A 26,771-nucleotide genomic window follows, 5' to 3' on the forward strand; every position below is an offset into this window, starting at 1 on the left:
TGAAACCTTGGACTAGAAGGAGGCTCGGCCAATGCAGGCCAGGAGGCAAGGCCTGCTGCCAGACAGGAGCTGCGGATGTGAGAGAATGAAGTGGGAGGTGGGGGCCAGGTGGCCCCGCACTGCAGTCCTACCACTCAGCAGGCTGCCAAGGACACCTCGGGTGACCCTTTTCCATCACATGGGCCAAACTCCCACCTTAGGCATTTGTCCAGAAGCTTATTCCTTAAAATTTGCTCCTACCCCAGTCATCCTTAGCCTCACAACACATGTCATCCCCACAGCCCCTCCCATCACACATCATCCCCACAGTCTCTATGACATATGCCACTCCCACAGTCCCTTCCATGATACACATCATCCACCACAGCCCTGACCATAATACATGTCCTCCACAGCTTTTCCTAATCATTCTAGATGATTCTGGACTTCTTGCCTGAATTTCTTTGTCCTTTCTTGATGGCATTGTGACGTTTAGGACATTATTAAACACAGCCTCCTATTGCTCCTGGGTTATTTCTCTGCCCTGTCTTGGCTCCCCAAATAGCAGAACATGATGTGAGGGCGATCTGGCTGCAACATCTATCACCCCATTGATTGCCAGGGTTGATTTGGCTGATCTGGCTAGCTAGGTGGGTGTCCCCTTCCTCCCTCACTGTTCCACGTGCATCCCTCCCAAAGCTGCATGCTCAGTCAAAGAAAATGACTATACCAATAGAGGAGAACCATTCTTAGGTCAAGGGTATAGAAGTAGCTGTGCTCCCTTGCTAGAACCTCAAACAAGTTCTTGAGATCCAAATAGCAGTACAAGACTCCAGGAAAACCTTTCTTGTACTTTCCACAGGACTTTGCTGCATGCAAAAGAATCACCAAAACTCATTTGCTAATTGAATAACAGAACTGGTAAGACAAATTTCCTTCTTCCCACCCAACCCACTTTTTGCTTCTGCCCTGGAGGGTCAACAACTTCTACTCCAGGACAAAAGTCCTTGACTCACTGGCCATAGCCTCACCAGTCTCTTCAAGTGTGCCTCTAAGAGAGACCAGAGCCTTGCTGTAAGATCTCAAAAACCACACCCCATTCTCCAGAAGAGGCAGCATGCATGCAAATCATCCCCATGTCTCTCCTGAGTGGCCCTGATGGAATGGGAGGAATCCTAGGCATACGAGGCCAGTGACAGGGGTGCCCCTCAAGTGCATTACTTACCACCTGAGAAGTTCCTCAGTTTATTTCCCAGTCACAAGTCACCACTGTCATTGTTGTTGGGTAACTTTTCACTGCTATCACTTGTAAAATGAAATAAACAAGGCTGGATGGCCTTCTATCAGCACTTCCTCACAGTCCCTGCCTCACTCCTTCTGGTTCATTCACAGCCCTAATAATGCTACAGGAAAGGTGGAAATCCACAGAAATGCCAACAGGAGACCCTGAGTTTGAAGAGCAGCTCACATTAGACGGAATCTTTTAGATAATGGCCAACATCCAATGACAGGAAGACTTCCAAATTTATAAGAGACCAAAAGGGGCTCCCGTAGAGTCAAGAGTTAGAAATCAGGAAAGCAAAGGAAATCAGGAACTGATTCCTCAGTGGGGAAGGAGTGTGGGGGAATAGTTTCTCCCAAGAAATTACTTATTAGGATGGCTACAGGTCAAGGCACCTGTAGAGAAACTGTGAGGGAATTCTGGCTTTCTGAGGTGGAATAATCTAGACTCTTCTTCCTCTGGCCTTGACACTGGCGGACAAAGGCTCCATTGCCAGTTGAAGCAGATGGCTTCCTCTCATGAAAGTGCCACAGCCAGGTGATCCCAATTCCCGCCCAAGTCAAAGGCAATCAAATATAGGCTGGAGATAAGGGAGCCAGCATTCCAGGAGGAGGCCTCGAGTGATGAGATACAGGCAAACTGACCTCATCACACATTTTCTCCTGGTGAATGTCCAATGAGATGCACAAGAGGAGGGGCAGAGCACTCCCGACACTGCCTCTGCAGGGAGGGCACCAGGATGGGATCCTGAATGTGATGTGCTTCCCGCTCTGATTTCCCTAAGGCCCTGGAATCACAGGACAAGCCTAGACAGATGTGGCCTGCAGTCAGAGACCTGGACATACCTGGGATAGATTCTGGGTTTCTTGCTCTTTTCTTCCATAAACTCCCCATCAGCCAAGGCAATACTTTTCCAGGCATGAGTCTTGGACCACTTGTAAAAGTATCACTTTTATCCTTACCCTCCTCTTCCTATAGAATCAGAATCTCTGGACTGGACCTGAAGATCAAAAAACTTTTTTTTTACAGCACTGGGGTTTGAACTTAGGGCCTAAGCAAGCACTATACCACTTGAGTCCCTAGCCCTTTTTACTTTAGTTATTTTTTCAGATAGGATCTGGTGTGTTTGTCTGGGGCTGATCTTGGACCACAGTCCTCCTATCTGCATCCTGCCACATAGCTAGGATCACAGGCATGTGACACCACACCCAGCTCTGGAGTCAAAAAAATTTTTTTTGACAGCACTAGGGTTTGACTCAAGGCCTCACACTTGCTAGGCAGGTGCCCTACCACTTGAGCCATGCCCCAATTCTTTTTTGATCCAAATATTCTTTTGGACATGGTCTCCCATTTTTGCCCAGGGCCTGCCTCAGACCGTGATCCTCCTACCCATGCCTTCCAGTAGCTAGAATCACAGGTGCATACCACCACACCAGGTTGTTTGTTCAGAAAAAGTTTCACTAACTTTTTGTCTAGGCTGGCCTCAGACTTTGATCCTCTGGATCTCTACCTCCTGAGTAGCTGGGATTATAGGCATGAGCTATCATGCCTAGCAGAATAAAAAATTTTAACAAGTGCCTTATGGATTCTTATGCTCCTGAAATTTCTAAAACCACTGAGGCAAAGTTATTCACTTTTCCATGAGGCCAAGGTCAAAGCTGTGTGGTATCCTGCTGGGCTCCCCAGACTTTTTGAGGAGATTCCCTTTTTATCTGCCCTCCTGGGAGCCAGGGAAGCCTGGAATGAGCCCCAGGACATGTGTCACTTGCTCTGCACATGTGTCAGCTTCTCCTGTCATTCTGAGCAGGCAAGTCATGAGTTTCCCCTCACCTCTGCATTGCTGAGGCACAGTAAGCAGCTGGTACCCAGATCCCACAAGATAAGTGCATTTGAGACATTTATTTTCTTTTTTGAGATAGGGTCTCACTATGCAATTCAAGCTGGCCCCCAACTTGGTATTCTCCTGCCCCCTACTTCCTGAGTGCTGGGATTACAGACGTGTACCACCAGGCCCAGCAAGTTTCTTATTTTCTTTCAATACAGGCATGCCCCTTAACTTTACTCAACTATGCCATCTTTACCCTAGTATCAGGTGATGAGGAGAAGGAAGTAGCCAGGTCCCATCAGCAATCCACCAGGAGCCACAGGAAGGGAAGTGGTGGCACAGAACCTGCTCTGTGTAATCCCAGGACAGCTCCCACACCCAATCTGCTCCAAGCTGCAGATACAGAGGTCACATGATACTCCAATTTCACAATCATTTCAGCAGAGGGAGAGTTTGGTTTGTGTTGTTCAAGATAAGTCAGGAAAATCTCTCATCCAGATCAAGAGTCTAAAACAAATCCAAGCTATACATCTTGAATTTACCTGACCAGAAGTCTCTCGATGCCTTTCACTCTGAGGAGCATGGAAGACATTTATTCAGGCTGAGTAGCCCTAATCCAAAAATCCCAAATCCCAAATGCTCCAACGTCTGAAACTGTTTGAGCACCACAAGACCCCACCAGTTGAAAATTCTATACCACAAAACTTCATTTCATGCCCTAAAATTATTTAGAATACTATATAAAACTACCTTTAGGCTATTTCATAAGAAATAGAACTGCATGTTTAGACTTGGGTTCCATCCAAAGTCTAAACAAATAAATAAAAATAAATTAATTAGAAATAACTCCAAAGTCTGAAATCCAAAACACTTTTGGTTCTAGCATTCCAGATAAGGGGATAATCAATCTGTGCTATGTATAGACAGGAAACACAAGGACAAGCAAACAGGCACCATCTCTGCCAAGCACTTCTGCATTCAGATGCCTCATGTGGGCTGAGCCAAATTCTCTTCCATCTCAGCCCACTCTCAAAATATAGCAGGCTCAGCTTCTCTTAAGGACCAGCAAGCTTATAGTACCAAAGTCTGTCAGATGAAATCTGTTCCACCTGCATGCACCCCCCCACACACATACATATGTACCCCCCAAACCCCCATGTCCCTACCCCCATGAAAATACAATTTTCTGGGAATTACAGGACAGCAAAGTACTTTGAGATCAGAGTAAGAAGATCAAGTGCTGAGTAAGGCCTGGGCTTAGAGATCTGGCTACCTCCCCAGAAAATTCATGCCAGCAGGCAGAATCTGGAGCAGTCAGACTGGCTGACCAAGAACCTGATTCTCTGTCATGGAAAGGCCTAACAAGCTGATGGCCAAAGGCTTCCCAGGCCTATTCCTGTGTCAGAGAGACACATTACAGCAGACTTTCCCTTCCCTCTTTCCTAAATAGGAGTTGTTTTATTGTTGAGGTTGGGTTTGGTTTTGGTTTTTTGTAGCACTAAGCATCAAACCAAGGACCTTGCATGTAATAGGCAATTATTCGATCACTGAGCTACAGCCCAGCCTCTAAATGAGAGTTTTGCTTTGCTTTGTTTTGTTTGGCAATATTGGGGTTTGAATTCAGGGTTGGGCAGGTGCTCTACTGATTTGAGTCATGTCTCTGGTCTTAAGTAGGAGTCTTTAAGAGTTATCCTGTGTTTCTTCTGTAACACTGTGTGTGTTGGGAATGGTTCATCATTTGGCCCAGTATTCTTTACAAAACTTTAGTCAAACATAACTCCCTTTACAATTTCTGCCATATGTATATTTAAGTACATAATGTACATATGTGGATATGTACATTCACCACTATTCTAATTATTTATTATTTTTATCTAAGTCAACTTTTCAATAAATTTTTTATTGAGATAATTATAGAGTCATATGCAGTTTTAACAAATAATACAGAGACCCCTCATACACTTTGCTCAGTTTCCCCAAATGGTCACAGTTTCCAACACTATAGCGTAGTATCACAAAGAGGATTTATCACCAATACACTCTGTCTTATTTAGATTCCCCAGGTCTATTTGTACTCACTTGTGCATATGTGCTGTATTAAGTTCCATAGTCTTATCACCTGTGTAGTGGTGTTCACCACCACTGACAAGACACAGAACAATTCCAGTATCACAAGGATCCATTATGTTGCCCTCTTATAACTATGGCAACTTACCCCTTCTCCCCACACTATCACCCTCAATAATAACCCCTGGCCGCCACTCAATAATCTATCTTCTATTTCTGAAATGTTTTTATTTAAAAATCTTACATAAAAGGAATCTTACACCGTGAAACATTGGGGTTGGCTTCCATTATAATTTGGATGTGGAGCACTGTGTGTTAAAGGTTAGGACCCCAGTTTGGTGGTGTTGTAGGCATTGGCAACTTTAAGAAATAAGGCCCAGTGAGTGGGAGAGTGTAGGACACTGTGAGCATGCCTTTGAAGAGGACTGTTTCTTCTTCCTCTCACTTTCATTCCTGGTTATGAGGTGAATGGGTCACTCTGCACCATGCTCCTACCATGATGAACCACTACAGTCCCCCCCCCCCAAAAAAAAGAAGAGCCAACCAATTATGGACTGAAATCTCCAAAACTGTGAGCCAAAATAAACTGTTCTCTCTATAAGTTGATTTATGTCAGGTATTCGTCAGAGCAATGGAAAGCTACCTAACATACCTCCAGACAGGTATCAGCAGTTCGTTTCCTTTTATTTTTGAGCACTAGTCCGTGGTATGGACACAACATGGTTTAACTGTTCACTTGCTGAATGACATCTGGGCTGATTCTAGTTTGGGGTTATTACAAATAAAGTATCTATGAATATTCATGTGAAGGTTTTGTATAGACTTAAGTTTTATTTTTCTGGGATAAATTCCCAAGACAGTGATTGCTTGGCCATACAGTAATTGCATGTTCAGTTGTGTAAGAAACTGTTGAATTGCTTTCCAGAGTGGCTGTGCACACTAGAATGTTTTCCACTCACACCAGCAATGTATGAATGGCCCTACCTTGCCATATCCTCTCCAACATTAGGTATTGCCATTGCCTTTATTTTAACTGTTCCGACAGCTAAGATGCTGAGCATCTTTACATCTTCATATTCTCTTGAATGAAATGTGTGTTCATCTTTGCCCATTTTCAATTTGGAGCTTTCTTTTTCACGTGTTATGCTCTGAGAGTTTTTTACAGTCTATGTATTAGTCCTCTTTGTATTAATCAGTTTTGTATTGCCATGAGACAATGCCTGAGCAAAACAACTTAAGGGAGGAATGATTTATTTTGGCTTATAGTTTCAGAAGTTTCAGTTCATCATGGCAGGGAAGGCATGGCAGAGCAGAGCAGTTCACATCATGGTGGCTAAGAAGCAGAGAAAGAGGATGCCTATGCTATCAGGCTTAGGCCTTCTTTTCCTTTTATTTCATGTAGGCCTTCAGCCTGTTAGATGGTACCACCCACATTCAGGGAGGGTCTCCCCCCCTTAGTGAATCCTCTCTGGAAACACCTCATAGACATACCCAGAGGTGGGCTGTACTAATCTCCTAGGTATGTTTTAATCCAATCAAGCTGACAATCAACATTAACCATCCTACCCCTATAGATACATGGTTTGCAAATATTTCCTTCCAATCTGTAGCTTGTATTTCAACCACTTCAAATGGGCTTTCACAGAACATGTATTTTTAATTTTGATGAGGTCCAATTTATCAATTTCTTCTTATATGATTATTATTTTTGGTATCAAGTCTAAAAATTCTTTGCCTACCCTCAAATCCTAAAGATTTGCTGTTATGAGTTTTTCTAAAAGTTTCATTGCTTTGCATTTACATTAAAATGATTCATTTTAGATTAATTTTTATAAAAGGTTAATGTATGTCCAATTTCTGCAGCACCACTATTAAAAAGACTATTTTTCTTTCATTGAATTGCTTCTACATCTTTTGTCAAAGATCAGTTGAGTGGGGGTAGGAACCAACAGGATGGGAGGAAGGTGAAAGGAGAGGTAAAAGGCTGGGCAACATCATCGAAGAATCCCATACACATGTATAAAACAGAAAAATGAAACTTGTTCAAATTAGAAGACTACATTTGATCAAAATGTATTATATGCATGTATGGAAATATCACAGCAAAACCCCCTCATACAATTAATACATGCCAATAAAAAAAGAACTAAAAATAAAAATTCATGCAATTTGGAAAAAAATCAGTTGAGTATATTTGTATAGATTTACTTCTGGGTTCTCAATTCTGCTCCACTATCTTTGTCCATCATACATTCTGTCTTGATTATTACAGCTACATAAATAGTAAGCCTTAACATTCGACAGAGCTACTCCTTCCATTATATGCTTCTTTGCCAATATCATCATTTTACTATTCTAGCACCCATGACTGTCCATATAAATTACAGAATTGGCTTATGTTTACAAAAAGCTTTGCTAAGAGCTTGAAGGAATTGTGTGTAAGCCGATAGATTAATTTGAAGAGAACAGACATCTTTACTATGCCAAGACTATCAATCTATGCAACACACATGTCTCTTCAGTTATTCACATCTTCTTTGATTTCTTCCATATGTAGTGGTATTTTTCAGTCACAGATCCTATACATGTTTTGGTAAATACATATCTATCTAAGTATTTCATTTCTTTGAAACAGTTGTAAAGAATACTGCTTTTTGTTTTCTCTTTTTATTCTCCTTTTCCTTCTTTTGGCAGTACTGGAATTTGAGTTCAGGATCTTGCAATTGTTAGGCGAGGACTCTACCACTTAAGCCACTTTCCTAGTCCAAGAGTTCTGTATTTTTAGTTTTAGCTTTTGCAAACTCAGTATATAGAAATGTCATTGATTTCCCTGGATTGACCTTGTATACCACAACTTTGCTGAATCCACTTAGTAGATTTAGGATTTTGATATATTCCTTGAAATTTTCTATGCAGACAATAATATCATGAACATAAATCAATCTTTTAAAAACATTTTAAATGAAATTTTATATCACTGTCATAAATGAAGCACAGGTATTAATTGTCATAAAAAGAATATAGTCCTAAAAAGTAAGAACAAAACTAAATTCTAGTTAGTGTCTTCTCCCCATCTTCCTCCCAAAGAGAGAATGGTAAGTATAAAAATAGGTGTTAAAATTTATCGGCTCCCAGCAACCAAGACCGACAAAACAAAAAATCTCTTACTGGTCTCAGGCTCACATGTAACATTCCCAAAGATAGAACATGTGCTAAGCCATAAAACAAACCTCAAAAATTCAAATAATCAAAATAATACAAATTATGTTTCAGATTACAGTTGTATTAAATTAGAAATCTTGACAGTCAGAAATCTGGGAAATTCACAAATCTGTGGAAACTCAACAACACACTACTAAATAAACAATGAGTCAGAAAATACTTTGAAATGATTAAAAACAGAATATACCAAAACTAATGGACAATTCCATTGACGATATCACCAAGCAAAATCAAATACTTAGGAATAAATATAACAAAAAAAAGTACAACACTTGTACTTCTGAGGCACTGAGGCTATAGCTCAGTGCTAAAGTGCTTGCCTAGCACAAGTAAAGCCCTGGGTTCCTTCCTTAGCACCTCCAAAACACACAAAAACTTCAACCTATGCATTAAAAATGTAAAACAATGCTAAAAGAGATTAAAAAGCTAAATAAAATGGAAAGACATTTCATGTTCATGGATTGAAAAACTTAATACTATTAAGAAGGCAATAATACCCAAATTAGTCTAAAGAGTCAACATACTCCCTATTAAAATACAGCTTTTTTTTTTGCAGAAATTATAAGTGGATTCCAAAATTCATAAGGAAATATAAATGACCCAGAATAGCCAAACAATCTTGAAAAGAAAGAATGAGGTTGAAGGAGTAATAATTTCTAATTTCAAACTGATTTCAGACCTACAGCAATTAAAACAGTGTGGCACTGGCATAAAGACAGACAGATCAACTGAATGAAATGAAGAGCACAAAAATAAGTCAACAGTTAAAATACACGAAGTTTTGACAAAAGAGCCCAAAATACAATGGGAAACGAGCAGTCTTTTCAACAAATGATGCTGGGAAAATTATATATCCACATGGAAAAGCTGAACTTGGACCCCTATCTCACATCAAACACAAAAGTTAACAAAATGGATGGCAGACCTTCATGTAAGCACTAAACCCGTAAAATTCTCAGAAGAAAATGTAAGTGTAAATCTCCATGATGTTTAATTAGCCAGTCACTTGGGTGCAAGAAACAAAAGGGAAAATGGTAAGTTGCACACATTATCTAATTAAAGTTGGGCAAAGTATTTGAACTCATTTCTCCAAAGAAATGGCCAATAAACATATGCAAAGATACATAACATCATTAGTCATTAGGAAAATGCAAACAAAAATACAAAGATGCAACTTCACATCCATTAGGATAGATACAATGTTTTCAAAAGACAGGGACTGGATGTGGCAGTATACACCTGTGATCCCAGCTACATGGGAGGCACAGACAGGAGGATCTCATTCTGAGATCTCAATAAAATGTATCACGTTTAAAATTTTAAAAAAACTCAGTAGCATCAAACTACTTTTTTTTCACTGACCTGTTCAGAGGTTTAAAGAATTGCAGAGTCATCTTCTTGTACCATAATTAAAAAGTAAGTCCCATCTAGACTACTTTTGTGTATAATGAAAGGTACATATTTTGCACTTGAAACTACAACTATGGGATGTTGAAGAGCCACATTCGGACCTTGCTGAGGCCAAACTTATGGGGAAAAAAGGAAAATGACCAGACGGCCTGGACTCCTAAGACCCTGGGCCCTGATATCACCACTGGAAGCAGTGGGTGGATGGCCTTAGATTATCACCCACTGAGGATGGGGGAGTTCTGGGTGAATTTGAAGCTGGACGTGAGGTGAACGGATTGTGTTTGCTAGGGCATCTTAAAGATACATACATAGAGGAGAATGTGGAGCCAGTGCATAAAAGGCGACTTCCACCCTGGGAATGGTGTGTGTTAGGTACTGGTAGCAAAGCAGCATGGTTCAGGCATGTTCTGTGTGGAGGCCACATTTATCTAAGGGATGCCCCTGTTCAGGACCCCTACTCGCCTGTTCCCATGGTGACAATAAGAAATTTCATCTTCTACTAGCCAAATCTCCTCTGCTAAACACACGATGTGGGGAAACCCATCCATGGCATTTTAGATTTGAAACACTGAATGCCAGGCCAATAAATATTCAAAGGTAAATGCTGGACTATATCACATACCACAACTAAGGGCAGCCCTGTTTTTTGTTTTTTACCATGTGGATATCAGTACCTTTTAATAAAACCTCCTTTTTCATAAAATTAATGTCAGTTGGAGCTCAGTTACATGTAACCAAGAGTGCTAATTAACACACCATTCAGTTTGAAAGTATTTTCTTCTTAAATTCTAGCCCATCAGCATTCCCACACATGAGCTTTGTTTCTACCCAAAGTCTTCTTTTCCCACATGTGATGGTGTCAGATGATACTGCCTCACTCAGCAAAGGCTCACTCTCCTCACCACTGCCCCAAATGCAGGAAAGATTAACAGAGCAAGTGCTTTAAGATTAAAGAAGGTAGATATCCGAACTAAGTCTGGGGAGTTGAAAGGTTTGTCCAACCCTAGGAAAAACAAGTGATTAAGTGGTGTTTATGGCTGTTATTATAAACCAACATGATGCAATGCTATATAAACCTTTTGTAATCCCAAAGAAACAGAGCAGTTTGTCAAATGCCATGTTAAATACTTTTGCAAGATCCATTTTCATTGCTTATTTATCTTTGGTTTAATCATATTTGGATTAGCAGAATCAGAGCATGGTACAGTTGTCTTCATGAAAATCAACTGCTGGAATTCCTGAGAACTAAATTAGCCAGCAGAACAGAGACAACACAAATCTGCTACAGTAGACCACTTAGCAGTGGTTTCACTTTCCACAGCTTCAGTTGCTGACAGTCAATTGAGTCCAAAAATACCAAATAAAAATTCCAGAAATAAAACAATTTGGGAGTTTAAAATACCTTTTATTAGAGTATATTGTGATAAGTGTTCTATTTTAATATTAGTTGCTCTTATTAATCTTTTACTGTGCCTAATGTATCAATTAAACTTCATCATAGTATTGTACATATAGACAAAAACATAGTATAAATGGCGTTCAGAACTATCTGCACTTTCAGGCACCACTGGGATCTTGAAACTTATTTGCCATGGGTCAGGGAGGACTACTATCTTCCCTTCTAATGTAAGATTTTTTTCATAAAACAGCCAGCTCAACAGGCTGGATGAAGTTGTCATCAACTCTCTAATCCACTCTCAGGTGCTGTGATTTAGATAAGGTTTGAGTTTGTCCCCATCGTCCATGTGCTGGAAGCCTGGTCCTCAGTGTGGTAAGTGCTAGGCGGTGGACCCTCTAAGAAGTGAGGCCTAGTGGATGGTGATTAGGTTATGAAGGGTACCACCTTTGGAAGGGACTAATGTAGTTCTTATGAGACTATAGTTAGTTCCTGCAAGAAATGAGTTGTTAAACAAAAAAGAGAGAGAAACCTGGCCCCGAATCTCTTTGGCTTCCTGTCTTGCCAAGTGATCTCTCTTGCACACAGCTCACTCCCAAAGGACCCTTGCCAGGACATCAGTGTTATGTTCTTAAACTTCCAGGCAAAACTAAATAAACCTCTTTTCTTTATATAATACCTAGCCTTAGGCATTCTGATATAACAATAGAAAATGGACTAAGGTATCAGGTAAAAGAAGTTCCATGACCCACTCTCAATAGAAGTGTGGTCGCGTAAAAGTATTCCTATAAAACGAATCATATTCAGATCTTAGAACAAAATAGTAACATTATGCAGACTAGCCTATGTCCTTATATTAAAATCTAGTTCTAAAACAAACAGGGATGCTATGGAAAATATCAAGAATTCTAACGGTCATTTGCCATATGATACTGTTACTAAAATTGTGTAAGTAGTAACAATGCTACTAATAATAATGGAAAAAGTAGTAACAATAAAAATAACAAAACAACCTGGCCCAAAGATATCTAAAGTTGGGGACATGATGTACTATGTATGAAAGTGATTTCAATATCCATCATTGACTGGCCTGCCTGCCAATTATCCACTATCAGTGAATAACGACACACTGACTACACAGGTGACGGCCGTCAATTAAATTTACTACTTCCAGCACACAAGTAACACCCAAGGCACAACACCTTTCAGCCCACAGACATTCAGGATACAGGTCAGACACAACCATTTTTACATGCATCTTACCTAATATCCGAGAGGTCACATTTGTTACCAGCAATAGCCATTACGATGTTTTCCGGGCCATGCTCTTTCAGTTCTTTAACCCATTTCTTCAAGGTATGAAATGAATCCTAAACCGAAAGTGAAGATGAACATTGAAAAGACCAAGTAGAAATACAAGCCCTATATAATTTAATGGAGAAAGTATTTTTAGGAGACACATGTAGTTAACCTTAGCTAAGTTATATTTAGCCTATGAAAATTTCTTTCTAAAAATTAAAATTTGATTAGTAAGAAAACTGCATTAGTAATTTTTCCTATAAGTAACACTGACTGAAAACTACAGCCTTGACTCCACATAAATAAGGATAGCGGGATTACATGAATGTTTGTGCTTATTTCAGAAAGGGAATACAGCCCTTTAGAGCCCTAATTTCATTTTGGCCTAGCCTCCTCCAGGACAGAAGTGGTCATGACTCACAGAATGCAACAACAATGGGTCACTGCACCAATGGTCATGGACACTGGGCACTGGGTCAGTGCTCCAGGGAAAAAGTAAGCGATTCAATATGCAGAGATGGGGAAAATATCATTGAACCACCGCACTATTAAAACTGAAAATACATTAAATTACATACTCACTGGTCCCATCTGCACAGCATATTTTCCACGGTCCTTGCTGGGACCCAAAACTGCAGATATTACACAACCCTACACAAACTATGTTTTTTTCCTCTGAATACATACCTATAACAAGGTTTAATTTATAAATTAAGAGATTAATAATAATAAAATTGACTAATTATAACAACATATTGTAATAAAAGTTACTTAAAATTATTACTTGCTTATTGCTGGAACTTCTGGTTTATTATTTTTGAATGGCAGTTGACCTCAGTAACTAAGGCCACAGAAAGTGAAAACAGACAAAAAGGAGATGACAACACACACACAGTTTTACCTTTAGACACATAAGTATTGTCCTTGGCCTTCTAAGTGGTGCCACTAAACGATTAACAGAAAATAAGTACCTTTATGATGATTAAAAACATGCAGAACTCACAGTAATTTTTTCATGAAAAGCTGATGTTTTAAAGAACAGCACTAGCAGGTGTGACCTTGCCCCTATAAACAGTCAACTTCAAAAGTGAGTGCTCATTGCTGTGTTCTTAACTGCGCAGATATATCTGAGATGTTGTGTCATGTGTGGGTGAAATGTACTCAATACAATGCTCATTATCCTTTCCCACCATATTGGGAAATCTCATTCCAGGCTACAAGAGAGACTCAAGCAGTGATAAGCCCGTTTTAGTCTTTCTAAGACAGTCACCATAAATGGCATCAAAATTCTAAGGGAGACACCTTACCTGTTTGGTAATGTCATACACTATGACAGCCGCGGCAGACCCTCGGTAGTACATGGGAGCCAGTGAATGAAACTGTTTAAAACAACGAACAGTTTTAGGATACAATAAATAAACAGATTTTAAGCAATCCCAAACTAAATATTAAATTTTTATTCTATATCATCCCTATAGGATCTCTACATTCCTCTTAGGGTTCTTCCAGGGCCCATATTAAATAATAAATTTTGATTTGGAGGCTTCTTAAAAATCTAAATATTGATCTACCATATGATCCAGCAATACCACTCTTGGGGATATACCCAAAAGACTGTGACACAGGTTACTCCAGAGGCACCTGCACACCCATGTTTATTGCGGCACTATTCACAATAGCCAAGTTATGGAAACAGCCAAGATGACTCACTACTGACGAATGGATCAAGAAAATGTGGTATTTATACACAATGGAATTTTATACAGCCATGAAGAAGAACGAAATGTTATCATTCGCTGGTAAATGGATGGAATTGGAGAACATTATTTTGACTGAGGTTAGCCTGGCCCAAAAGACTAAAAATCGTATGTTCTCCCTCATATGTGGACATTAGATCAAGGGCAAACACAACAAGGGGATCGGACTTTGATCACATGATTAAGTGAGAACACACAAGGAAGGAATGAGGATAGGCAAAACACCCAAAAAACTAGATAGCATTTGTTGCCCTCAATGCAGAGAAACTAAAGCAGATAATTTAAAGCAACTGAGGCCAATAGGAGAAGGGGACCAGGAACTAGAGAAAAGGTTAGTTTGAGAAGAATTAACTTAGAAGGTAGGAGATTCCAAGATGGTGGCTAGAGGGAGAAAGCAGAAAGCGTGCCTCCTAAAGTAAAATCTTGGAGAGATGCTGGAGATACACCTTACAGGAAAAACCACCAAGAAGAGGCAAAACTTTGACTCCTCCACACCTCCAACATGCACATAGCATCTCCATTTCATGTTAAACAGAGAAACCAGGAGGGCTCCCGCGCCACCTCCAGACTGCAGCACCCAGACAGCTTGGGAAGACGCGGACCACAAGGTGAGCTAAGCGGCATGCGGTACTCCCACAGACAACCCTGGGCCAGATCAGCATAGCCCCCTGGATAGATGGACCCCCATCCAGGGAAAAAAGAAAAAAAAACTGAATAATAGGCAATAACAACAAAAAAAGACACGTAGCAAAGAGGGCGGGGCGCCCTGAGCACCGAAGAGGGGGGTAGGGGAAATCCCTCACAAGAAGCCAGCTGGGGAAGGCAGGAGCAGCGGCACATGTCCAGCAACCAGGAGCGGGAAAGCTTGTAAAAGTGCCGGTGGGAGGAAAACTCCACAGGAGAGGGGGCAAGACCCACTTCCCATGTGAACTGCAAATAAACACGCAGGCCTGAGAAAGCTGGTGCAGTGTCACCTCCCCCAGTGTGCTTGAAAAGGGGAAAGCTCCCAGGAGAACTCTAAGTAAACAAAGCCTGAGGGGCTAGGTGAGTGTTAAGCTTACTCCTGAGATCTGCATAAATAAAGCCTCCAGCAACAGCAGGCTGACAGCAGCAGGCAGGTGAACCACAGCCTCAGATAGACATTCACAGAACTGTCTCCAGACTCTTTTTTTTTTCTTTCTTCCTTTGATGAGACAACAACCAAACTACACCTGCATGCTGAAAAACTTACTGAAACTGTATTGCATTTGAACTTAGGACACTTTGTGGTGTTTTTTTTGTTTTGTGTTCTTTTGTTTTGGTTTGGTCTTTTTGGTATTTTTCCCCTTTGATGAGACAACAACAAAACTACTTCTGAGACACCATCTCCAGGATTGGAGGCTGAGGGAATAACACTAAAATTATTAAAACTGAAACTTTATTGCATTTGAACTTGGAGATTTCTTTTTTCATTTATCTATTTTTTATTTTTTATTTATTTATTTTTCAATCCTCTCTCTGTCTCTCTAATGCCTGTTCAGCTTACTGTTGATTAGTGCACTATCTCTCCCATTTATATCTTTGAAACATTGTTTTTTCTACTTGTTTATTTGTTTCTCCCTTTTTCTTTAACTTCTTTGCTTTCAGTCTCCTCTCACTCTTCCATTCTAAATATCACCATTGTTATTATTACAAGCTAGAAAATACTTAATCGCACATAGTACAGGGACAATAACAACACCAAGGGCAATGATGGGAAGACAGAAAAAACAGGGAAACCACTTTCCCCACAGCAAAAAATTAGTACAGGAACCAGAGGGAAATGAAGAAAACAGATACTCAGATCGAGACTCCAACAAAATGAAGATAAACTATGCCAAAGAACCCATTGAAGCCCACAAGAACAATCTAAAAGAAGAAATACTACAGGTAATCAATGACAATTTTATAGAGATGATACTGGATATGGCCAACCAAAATGTACAGGAGACACTCAAGAAATTCCAAGACAACAAAAATAGAGAATTTGAAAAAGCACAACAAGAAATAAAGGAAACCACAGAAGCACTGTATAAACACCAAAGTGAAACACCGAACACGATTAATAAAGAGATAAATGAACTCAGGACAAAAGTAGACAACATTAAAGAGGAAAGGACTCAGGATATGGAAAACCTCAGAAAAAAGAACGAAACACAATTGCAAAACAAAATGGAAGGCCAACCCAGCAGAACAGAATAAACAGAAGACAGAAACTCAGAACTCGAAGATGAAATGGTAATTAAAGGAAAAACCAAAGAACCATTAGTTAAACAACTCAAGACCTGTGAAAAGAAAATGCAAGAACTCACCGACTCCATCAAAAGACCAAACCTGAGAATCATGGGCACTGAAGGAGGAGAAGAGGTACAAGCGAAGGGAATGCATAATATATTCAACAAAATAATAACGGAAAATTTCCCAAATCTAGAGAAATCTATTCCCATACAGATGCAAGAGGCCTCCAGAACACCAAATAGACCAGACCAAACTAGATATACCCACGGCTTATTATCATTAAAACAACAAATACAGACAGCCAAGAAAGAATACTGAAGGCTGAAAGAGAGAAAAACAAATAACATACAAAGGTAAACCCATCAAAATCACAGCAGATTTCTCAACAGAAACATTAAAAGCAAGAAGAGCTTGGGGTAAAATCTTCTGGGCACTGATTGAAAATAATTTCAACCCCAAGATACTCTACCCAGCAAAACTATCATTCAAAATAAATGGAGCAATAAAAGTCTTCCATGATAAGCAGAAACTAAAACAATATGTGACCACAAAGCCACCACGACAAAAGATTCTGCAAGGGATTCTACACACAGAAAGTGAAACCCAACATAACCATGAAAGGGCAGGCAGCACCAAACTACAGGAAAAGAAAAAGCAAGAAAGTAGAGAGTAACCTCAACTTAGGTACACACAATCAAACCTTCAAACAACTAAGACATATAAATCACAGGAATCACCACAGACCTATCAGTACTAACGCTTAACATTAACGGACTTAATTCCCCCATCAAAAGGCACCGTTTGATGAAAGGGATTAAAAAGGAAGATCCAACAATTTGTTGCTTACAGGAGACTCATCTCACCGACAGAAATAAGCATAGGCTTAGGATGAAAGGCTGGAAGAAGATTTACCAAGCCAATGGCCCCCCAAAACAGGCAGGAGTAGCAATACTTATCTCTGACAAAGTAGACTTCAAACCTACATTGATCAAACAAGATAAAGAAGGACATTCCATACAAATAAAAGGGACAATAGACCAAAAGGAAATCACAATTATCAACCTATATGCACTCAATTTCATCAAACATACCCTGAAGGACCTAAAAGCATGTATTATCTCCAAAACAGTAGTTGTGGAAGACTTTAATGCCCCATTATCATCAATACATAGGTCATCCAAACAAAAAATCAATGAAGAAATCCTAGATCTAAAATATACCTTAGATCAAATGGACCTACTTGATGTCTACAGAACATTTCATCCAACTTCTACACAATATACATTCTTCTTAGCAGCCCATGGAACCTTCTCCAAAATAGATCATATCCTAGGGCACAAAGCAAGCCTCAGCAAATATAAGAAAATGGAAATTATACCATGCATTCTATCTCATCACAATGCAATAAAAGTAGAACTCAGCAACAAAAGTAAAGAGAAAAAACATGCAAACAGCTGGAAACTGAATAACTCATTGCTTAACGAACAATGGGTCATTGATGAAATAAAAGAGGAAATTAAAAAGTTCCTGGAAGTCAATAAAAATGAACACACAACCTACCGGAACCTATGGGACACAGCAAAGGCAGTCCTGAGAGGAAAGTTTATAGCCATGAGTGCATATATTACAAAGACTGAAAGATCCCAAATCGATGACCTAATGATACATCACAAACTCCTAGAAAAACAAGAACAAGCAAATCCCAAAACAAATAGAAGGAGAGAAATAATAAAAACAAGAGCTGAAATCAATGAAATAGAAACCAAAAAAAACATACAAAGAATTAATGAAACAAAAAGTTGGTTCTTTGAAAAAATAAACAAAATCAACAGACCCCTGGCAAACCTGACTAAAATGAGGAGAGAAAAAACCCAAACTAGTAGAATAAGGAAAGCAAAAGGGGAGATAACAACAAACACCATGGAAGTCCAGGAAATCATCAGAGACTACTTTGAGAACCTATATTCAAATAAATTTGAAAATTTTAAAGAAATGGACAGATTTCTAGATGCATATGATCATCCAAAACTGAACCAATAGGATATTAATAAACTGAACAGATCTATAACACAAAATGAAATTGAAGCAGCAATCAAGAGTCTCCCCAAAAACCTACAGCCAGCATTATACTTAATGGTGAAAAACTGAAACAATTCCCTCTAAAATCAGGAACTAGACAAGGATGCCCACTATCTCCACTCCTATTCAACATAGTACTGGAATTCCTAGCCAGAGCAATTAGGCAAGAAGGAGGAATAAAAGCAATACAAACAGGTAAAGAAACTGTCAAAATATCCCTATTTGCAGATGACATGATCTTATACCTTAAAACCCAAAAAACTCTACTCAAAAGCTCCTAGACACCATCAATAGCTATACCAAGGTAGCAGGATATAAATTCAAAACAGAAAAATCATTAGCACTTCTATACACTAATAATGAACAAACTGAGAAAGAATATATGAAAACAATTCCATTTACAGTAGCCTCAAAAAAATCAAATACCTAGGTGTAAACCTAACAAAGGATGTGAACGACCTTGACAAGGAAAACTATAAAATTCTGAAGAAAGAAACTGAGGAAGACTACAGAAAGTGGAGAGATCTCCCATGCTCATGGATTGGTAGAATCACATAGTAAAATTCTCTATACTCCCAAAAGTAATCTACATGTTTAATGCAATTCCCATCAAAATTCCAATGACATTCGTTAAAGAGATTGAAAAATCTACTGTTAAATTTATATGGAAATACAAAAGGCCACGAATAGCCAAGGCAATACTCAGTCAAAAGAACAATGCAGGAGGTATCACAATACCTGACTTCAAACTATATTACAAAGCAATAACAATAAAAACAGCATGGCACTGGCACAAAAACAGACATGAAGACCGGTGGAACAGAATAGAGGACCCAGATATGAACCCACACAGGCGCTAAAAATATGTGATGGAGAAAAGACAGCCTCTTCAACAAAAACTGCTGGGGAAAACTGGTTAGGAGTCTGCAAAAAACTGAAACTAGATCCATGTATATCACCCTATACCAACATTAACTCAAAATGGATCAAGGATCTTAATATCAGACCCCAAACTCTAAAGCTGGTACAGGAAAGAGTAGGAAATACTGTAAGAACTTTTTCAATGGAACGCCAGCAGCACAGCAACTAAGAGATAGCATAGATAAATGGGACTTCATAAAACTAAAAAGCTTCTGCTCATCAAAAGAAATGGTCTCTACACTGAAGAGACCACCCATAGAGTGGGAGAAAATATTTCCCAGCTACACATCAGACAAAGGACTGATAACCAGAATATATAGGGAACTTAAAAAACTAAATTCTCCCAAAACTAATGAACCAATAAAGAAATGGACAAGTGAACTAAACAGAACTTTCTCAAAAGAAGAAATTCAAATGGCCAAAAAACACATGAAAAAATGCTCACCATCTCTAGCAATAAAGGAAATGCAAATTAAAACCACTTTAAGATTCCACCTCACCCCTGTTAGAATAGCCATCATCAGCAACACCACTAACAACAGGTGTTGGCGAGGATGCGGGGGAAAAAGGAACCCTCTTACACTGTTGGTGGGAATGTAAACTAGTACAACCACTCTGGAAAAAAATTTGGAGGCTACTTAAAAAGCTAGACATCGATCTACCATTTGATCCAGCAATACCACTCTTGGGGATATACCCAAAAGACTGTGACACAGGTTACTCCAGAGGCACCTGCACATCCATGTTTATTGCGGCACTATTCACAATAGCCAAGTTATGGAAACAGCTAAGATGCCCCACCACTGACGAATGGATTAAGAAAATGTGGTATCTATACACAATGGAATTTTATGCAGCCATGAAGAAGAACGAAATGTTATCATTCGCTGGTAAATGGATGGAATTGGAGAACATCATTCTGAGTGAGGTTAGCCTGGCCCAAAAGACCAAAAATCGTATGTTCTCCCTCATATGTGGACATTAGATCAAGGGCAAACACAACAATGGGATTGGACTATGAGCACATGATAAAAGCGAGAGCACACAAGGGAGGGGTGAGGATAGGTAAGACACCTGAAAAATTAGCTAGCATTTGTTGCCCTTAACGCAGAGAAACTAGAGCAGATACCTTAAAAGCAACTGAGGCCAATAGGAAAAGGGGACCAGGAACTAGAGAAAAGGTTAGATCAAAAAGAATTAACCTTGAAGGTAACACCCACGCACAGGAAATCAATGTGAGTCAATGCCCTGTATAGCTATCCTTATCTCAACCAGCAAAAACCCTTGTTCCTTCCTATTATTGCTTATACTCTCTCTACAACAAAATTAGAAATAAGGGCAAAATAGTTTCTGCTGGGTATTGAGGGGATGGGGGGAGAAGGAGGGGGTGGGGTGGGTTGTAAGGGAGGGGGTGGGGGCAGAGGGGAGAAATGACCCAAGCCTTGTATGCACATATGAATAATAAAAGAAAAAAAAAAGAAAATGTGGTATTTATACACAATAGAATTTTATGCAGCCATGAAGATGAATGAAATATTATCATTCACTGGTAAATGGATGGAATTGGAGAACATCATTCCGAATGAGGTTAGCCTGGCCCAAAAAACCAAAAATCGTATGTTCTCCCTGATATGCAGACATTAGTTCAAGGACAAACACAACAATAGGATTGGACTATGAGCACATGATAAAAGCGAGAGCACACAAGGGAGGGGTGAGGATAGGTAAGACACCTAAAAAACTAGATAGCATTTGTTGCCCTCAACGCAGAGAAACTAAAGCAGATACTTTAAAGCATCTGAGGCCAATAGGAGAAGGGGACCAGGAACTAGAGAAAAGGTTACACCAAGAAGAATTAACCTAGAAGGTAACACACATGCACAGGAAATCAATGCTAGTCAACTCCGTGTATAGTTGTCCTTATCTCAACTAGCAAAAACCCTTGGTCCTTCCTATTATTGCTTATACTCTCTTCAACAAAACTAGAGATAAGGGCAAAATAGTTTCTGCTGGGTAGCGAGGAGTTAGGGTGAGTAAGGGAGGGAGTGGGGGCAGGTAGGGGGGAAGAAATGACCCAAACATTGTATGCACATATGAATATAACAAAAAAGAAAAATAAATAAATAAATAATAAATTTTGCTCCTCAACTATGCATATGCTTGTGAGACCATGAAATCTCTTCTTGGGCAAAAGCCAAAAATATATTTGATTTTAAATATTCCCACCCTGTGAATTTTCTTATCTGTACTGCTCATCACTTTTCTAACATGACTGAGTCAGGACAATCTCATTAGAGTTATACAACAGTAAGAAAAAGACTGTTTCCAAGGGGTGGAGGTGGAAATAAAACGCCAGCAAGGCTCACAAAAGCCTTGCAGAACCACCAAGAAGAGGCAGGCAGCAGAGCAGCCCCACCTCACCCTTGGGCCTACTACAGTCTGCCATGGTGAGGTGTTACACGCATTTGAACAGTGAGCAATGCAAGCGTCAATGGTTACCCATTAGAAACCTCAAAATAGGACAGATGATTCTTCTCAGAACACACACACTTCATGCATGTGTTCTGTTAATTTAAAATATCACTCAAAATATTCACTTGTTCTGTTAATTTAAAATATCTTGAAAGGGTTTTAAAATCAGTAAGAAAAAGACAACTCAATAGAGAAATGGACAAAGGATTTACATAGAAAATCACTAAGGAAAAGTTATAAATTGCGATCACATTGGGAATTAGGATTTCAACATATGAATTTGGAGGACAAACTTTCCACCCATAACCTCATACAGTGCCATTAATCAGTTTGTTATATGATGAACCTTTAGATTATTTTCAGATTTTTACTCCCATACACAACAGAAGGACATATGTTTCTGTGTGGAATGGTCACTCCAGTATTTATTCCTGTAAGTGGATTGTTGGGTTAAAAGGTGTGTACTTTCCAACTTCTGATATGTATTAGGAACAGTGGCTTTGAAAGAAGGCCTTAAAGAGGGAGTCCTCCCTTCCCAAACCCACACCAACACTGGACTTGAAAGCTCTTAATATTTAATAAATTAGTAAGTGTCTCATCATTGTTTTTATTCCTTTATGCTAAATGAGCATGTTTTAAAATATTTATTGGTAACTTATAATTAGAATTCCTGCCCAAAAAGAAGAAAAAGCAATGTTCTCTGAAACACTGCTGCTTTGCTAATGGTAGGGAATGCATAGAAAGTGTCCTTTCAATCCATTTATACAAAATGCCCATTTCTTTTAAAGTAAATTTCACCTAAGGAAGAGAATCAGCACAAACTTCATTTCTCACAAGTCAAGGCACTGTGACTCCAACACAGGAAGAACAAACTGTGAATGTCACTGAGACAGAGTTCCTTTCAGGCTCTGATGCCATGGGCTGCATCTCAAACCACTGGTGGTGCACAGGTCTCATGAATTATTGAAAAGATCTCAGGACATGATGCATTACCCATTCTTCCTTCCTCTCAATGGAATCACTTTGAAATAAATCTGTTGGTGAAGCCACTTAGAGGACTTTATTGCTGGAGACTTGGGGGTTTTAATGAGTTAAAAGTTCTTGTCTTAGCTCCAAAATTCAATAATGTATTTGACCAAAGGATAGTATTTGTACAGAACAAAAAGATAAATCAGTTACAGCCTACTTTTCCATATATATATATATATACATATATATCACAGTCAGTCTCCAACCAACATGACAGAATTCAATTTTCATGGGGTCAGAATTAAGACTGATGGGATGCCCACAGAAAAAAAGACTCTTCTAGAAAAAAGTTCACACTCACAGGAGGTGATATTTATTTTTATATCTCACCTTGAAAGGTTACTTGGAAATCAGCACAACAGATGCCAATTCAAAATCTTTTCTCTATCCAACAAAATAGACTCCAAATTTGAGTGTTCAGATAACTTTCAGATATCATTTAATTATTTAGAGGCAACACAGAGAATTGTAAAAAGTCAATTTTGTCTCTTCAAAAGAAATGGCTATTTATGTCCTTTGGGTATGACTCTGAATTTCAATTGCTGAACGCCTTCACCGTAAGAGAGAAGGGAATGGCGTTCAAGCATTTCATGCTTCTAGGACTTCTCAGCTTTCGTGGATGAATGCTGGGCTAGTCCACTTACCACTGCAATAAGAAAATACCTGAGATAATCAGCTTTAAAAAAAAAAGGTTTATTTTGGCTTATAGTTTTTGAGGCCCCAGACCACGAGCAATTTAGCCCTGATGCTTTGAGGCAGCACATCATGGCAGGAGTATGGGGCTGGACAAATTTTCCCACCTCATTAGGGGTCAGGAAACAAAAAACAGAAGGAGGAAGGGAGCAGGGTTCTACACACCCCTTCAAGGGCATGTCCCCAGTGATATAAGGTTCTCCTACAAGGCCCTTCCACCTCCCAGTAGCATCACTATACTAGATGGAGGATATTCAAGATCCAAACTATAGCAGATGCTAAGTCTGTCCCCCAACACCAGCAAGTGGCAGAAGGACAGACAAGCATATTTTTCTGGAAAGCAACTGGACAATGTATTTCTAGAGTTTTACAAATGCTCAAATGCTCATACACTCTGACTCAACAATTCTACTTCTTAAGAGAATAATCAGAGACGGTCACCAGAATTAATTCTAGAATTGCTGGTTATGCCAAAAAACTAGAAACAATCTCAATGTCTAGCCACCATGGAATGGAAGTATAAATTTTGGCTTAGCCAGATACAATACTGGGCAACTAATCTCAAGATTTTGAAAACTATCAAATGGTGCACAGGGCAAGATAGCATAATCCAATGTTTTTGGCAGAACAGTAGGCCCACAAGATGATGTTTAGCAAAAAAAAAAATTCCTGCTAAAATAAGTTTGAGAAACACTGTACATGACAGACTCTGAAATAGTAAAGAAACCTATTTATTTGATTTAACTCAGAATTTCCCTTTTGTTTTTTTTTAAATTAACATTTAGGAACGTAGTGTGATCAGAACCCATGTTAGGGGCAAAGTATGAAGAGAAATTAACTCAGAGTCCTGAGGCTTGGCCTGGGTCTATCCTGGTTTTCATATTTTGTGAAATGGGAATAGAGGTAGGGATGGTGTCAGTAATGACAGCTCTGTGACAACATCCATGACAGGTTATGGGCTCTATCTCTGATTATTCTCTTATGAGGTTTAATTGTTGAATCAATGTGTATGAATAATTGTAAGGCTCTAGAAATACATTGTCCAGTTGCTTTAGAGGAAGATTATGCTTGTCTGTCCTTCTGTCACCTGTGGATGGGAAGAGGCAAGTTTAGCATCTGATATAGTCTGGACCTTGAGTATCCCCCAAAATCCCATGTGTTAAAGATTTGGTCCCCTGGTGGAGCTTGTATGAGGTGGGGGCCTAGTGGGAAGTCTTGAGATCACTGGGGATTTACTTCCCTTTCCTGCTCTGGATTCTTTAGAGTGCCTTACCGATCACACAAGGCCTTTCTTCTTCCCATCTCACACTAGCCTGTGAGTGTGTATGTGTGTGCGTGCGCTGGGCTCTGCTTCCCCAGATGAGGACTTCCTAAGCCAGAATGCCTGGCACCAGGTCCTAGCAATTGAAGGATGGGTTCTGAAGCATGATATGCAGAGAACTCTCTGTCCTTAGTGAGTCAGACCAGCAGGGGAGGCAATGCTCATCTGAGACCAGTCTACAATCTGCCTCCTTTACCAGCTCCCAATCAGAAATTCTGTCCCCCTCCCCAGGAATGCAGGCCCCACCAAGGCCAGGGAGAGTCAAGAGCAGAAACCAAATGGAGCCCCCTCATAGGTCCAAAAGGATTCCAACAAAGAGAGAAGTGGTAGATGAAAATTCCTGACATTCTCAACACTCAGCTGGCAGAGCTGAATGGAAAAACCCTTCACTAAAGGTTCTTTCTATGCCATTCAGAAGAACTTCCCATCTTCACATAGACCCTCTCTCTCCACAAAAAAGCAGAGAGCTAGTTAATACGCCTGCACAGACATCCTGAAACCTGACAGCGTGGACAGCTGAATAAAAAAGGGGCTGGGAGACGACACACCAAGCTACAAACAATGGTTATTTCTAAATAATGGCACTGGAAGGCAGGCCAACATTTATTTTACAATTTCTGAATTATTAAAAACAATAGTTGATACATAATTTCTGTAATAACAAAAGACGTCTTTTCTTTTCTCTCAATGTGTTACTAAAGCCAAAGAACCTCCTCAGCATGCAGGGGTCCATGGGTAGAAACAAAGTACCAGAAGGAAGCTGAGATTTGGTGGTGACCTGATGACCACGGCCCCTTTTCTGACAGGTATAGTGCAAACCTTCTTCAACAGAAAATGATAAAACATGAATCCGAACATCTTCCCATTAAAAAAGATGTTTTTTAAAAGAGTTTAATGAACTGGACTATTCCAATCCCTAGAATAATGTGTAAAACATTATTGATATGCTGCAGAAATGCATTTTTCCTCCCATGAATTATCCAAGGGCAGTGAGGCTTGGTTCATATTCCTGTCTGCTGGCAAGTAAGGGGACTTTCCTAAAGTCCAGTACGATACCCCAGCCCACTGCACTGTCCTTTTGTCTCATCACACAGTGCAGGTCGGGAAGATAGGATTGCTCCCACTTTTCAGATGAAAAAGTCAAGGCTTGGAATGTCAAGTGAATTGCCCAAAGACACTCAGCTCTTAAAAAGTGTAATGAGATCTTGAGTTCAGGGTCTTTTGACCCCAGATCTCATGCTTTTTTTTCCCACTCCCAAGTTGCTTGGTTGAAATGAAACATTGTTTATGTTGATGTAAAGCAGACATTGTTTACATTAAATATATTCATTTATAAATAAGTGAGGAAACTGGAGTGTGGTAGGCAGAATAACGGACTCCAAAGATGTCCACTTCCTAGTCCCTGGAACCTGTGGCAAGTGGGTTTAAAGTTGCTAATCAACTGCCCTTTGGATGGGAAGACTGTCTGAGATTACCTGAGTGGGCCCAACATAATCCCAGGGTTCATAGTGGAGGGAGGAGGGGCTAAATCAAGGAACGTGGTTGTCTGAAAAAAAGCCAAGGAAGGGACCCTATTTTGTGCCTCCAGAAAGATCACAGAATGTCCCGCGGATATTTGTTTTTTTTAGCCCAATGACACCTATTTTGGACTTTGGATGGTGTGAAGACACTAAGTTTGTGTCTATTACATGACAATAGGGAACAGACAGAGTGAAGAAGGTAAGGGAGTCTCTGCACTCCATTTTTCTTTTTTTCTTGGAGTC

At 39.7% G+C, this 26,771-nt stretch overlaps 1 protein-coding gene across 2 annotated transcripts in view; it reads right to left on the bottom strand.

The window, feature by feature from the left end:
- Rab31 (RAB31, member RAS oncogene family) overlaps positions 1 to 26,771 on the bottom strand; it is a 136,723-nt gene that overhangs the window by 37,010 nt on the left and 72,942 nt on the right. For both annotated transcript variants that reach the window (XM_020186817.2, XM_020186819.2), the window contains exons 4-5: positions 13,788 to 13,859; positions 12,445 to 12,551 (exon numbers count right to left, since the gene is read on the bottom strand). In XM_020186817.2, the coding sequence (XP_020042406.1) occupies positions 12,445 to 12,551; positions 13,788 to 13,859 (179 nt within the window). The remainder of the gene's footprint in view (positions 1 to 12,444; positions 12,552 to 13,787; positions 13,860 to 26,771) is intronic.

This window comes from Castor canadensis, chromosome 4, assembly GCF_047511655.1.
Source record: "Castor canadensis chromosome 4, mCasCan1.hap1v2, whole genome shotgun sequence".
NCBI lineage: Eukaryota > Metazoa > Chordata > Mammalia > Rodentia > Castoridae > Castor > Castor canadensis.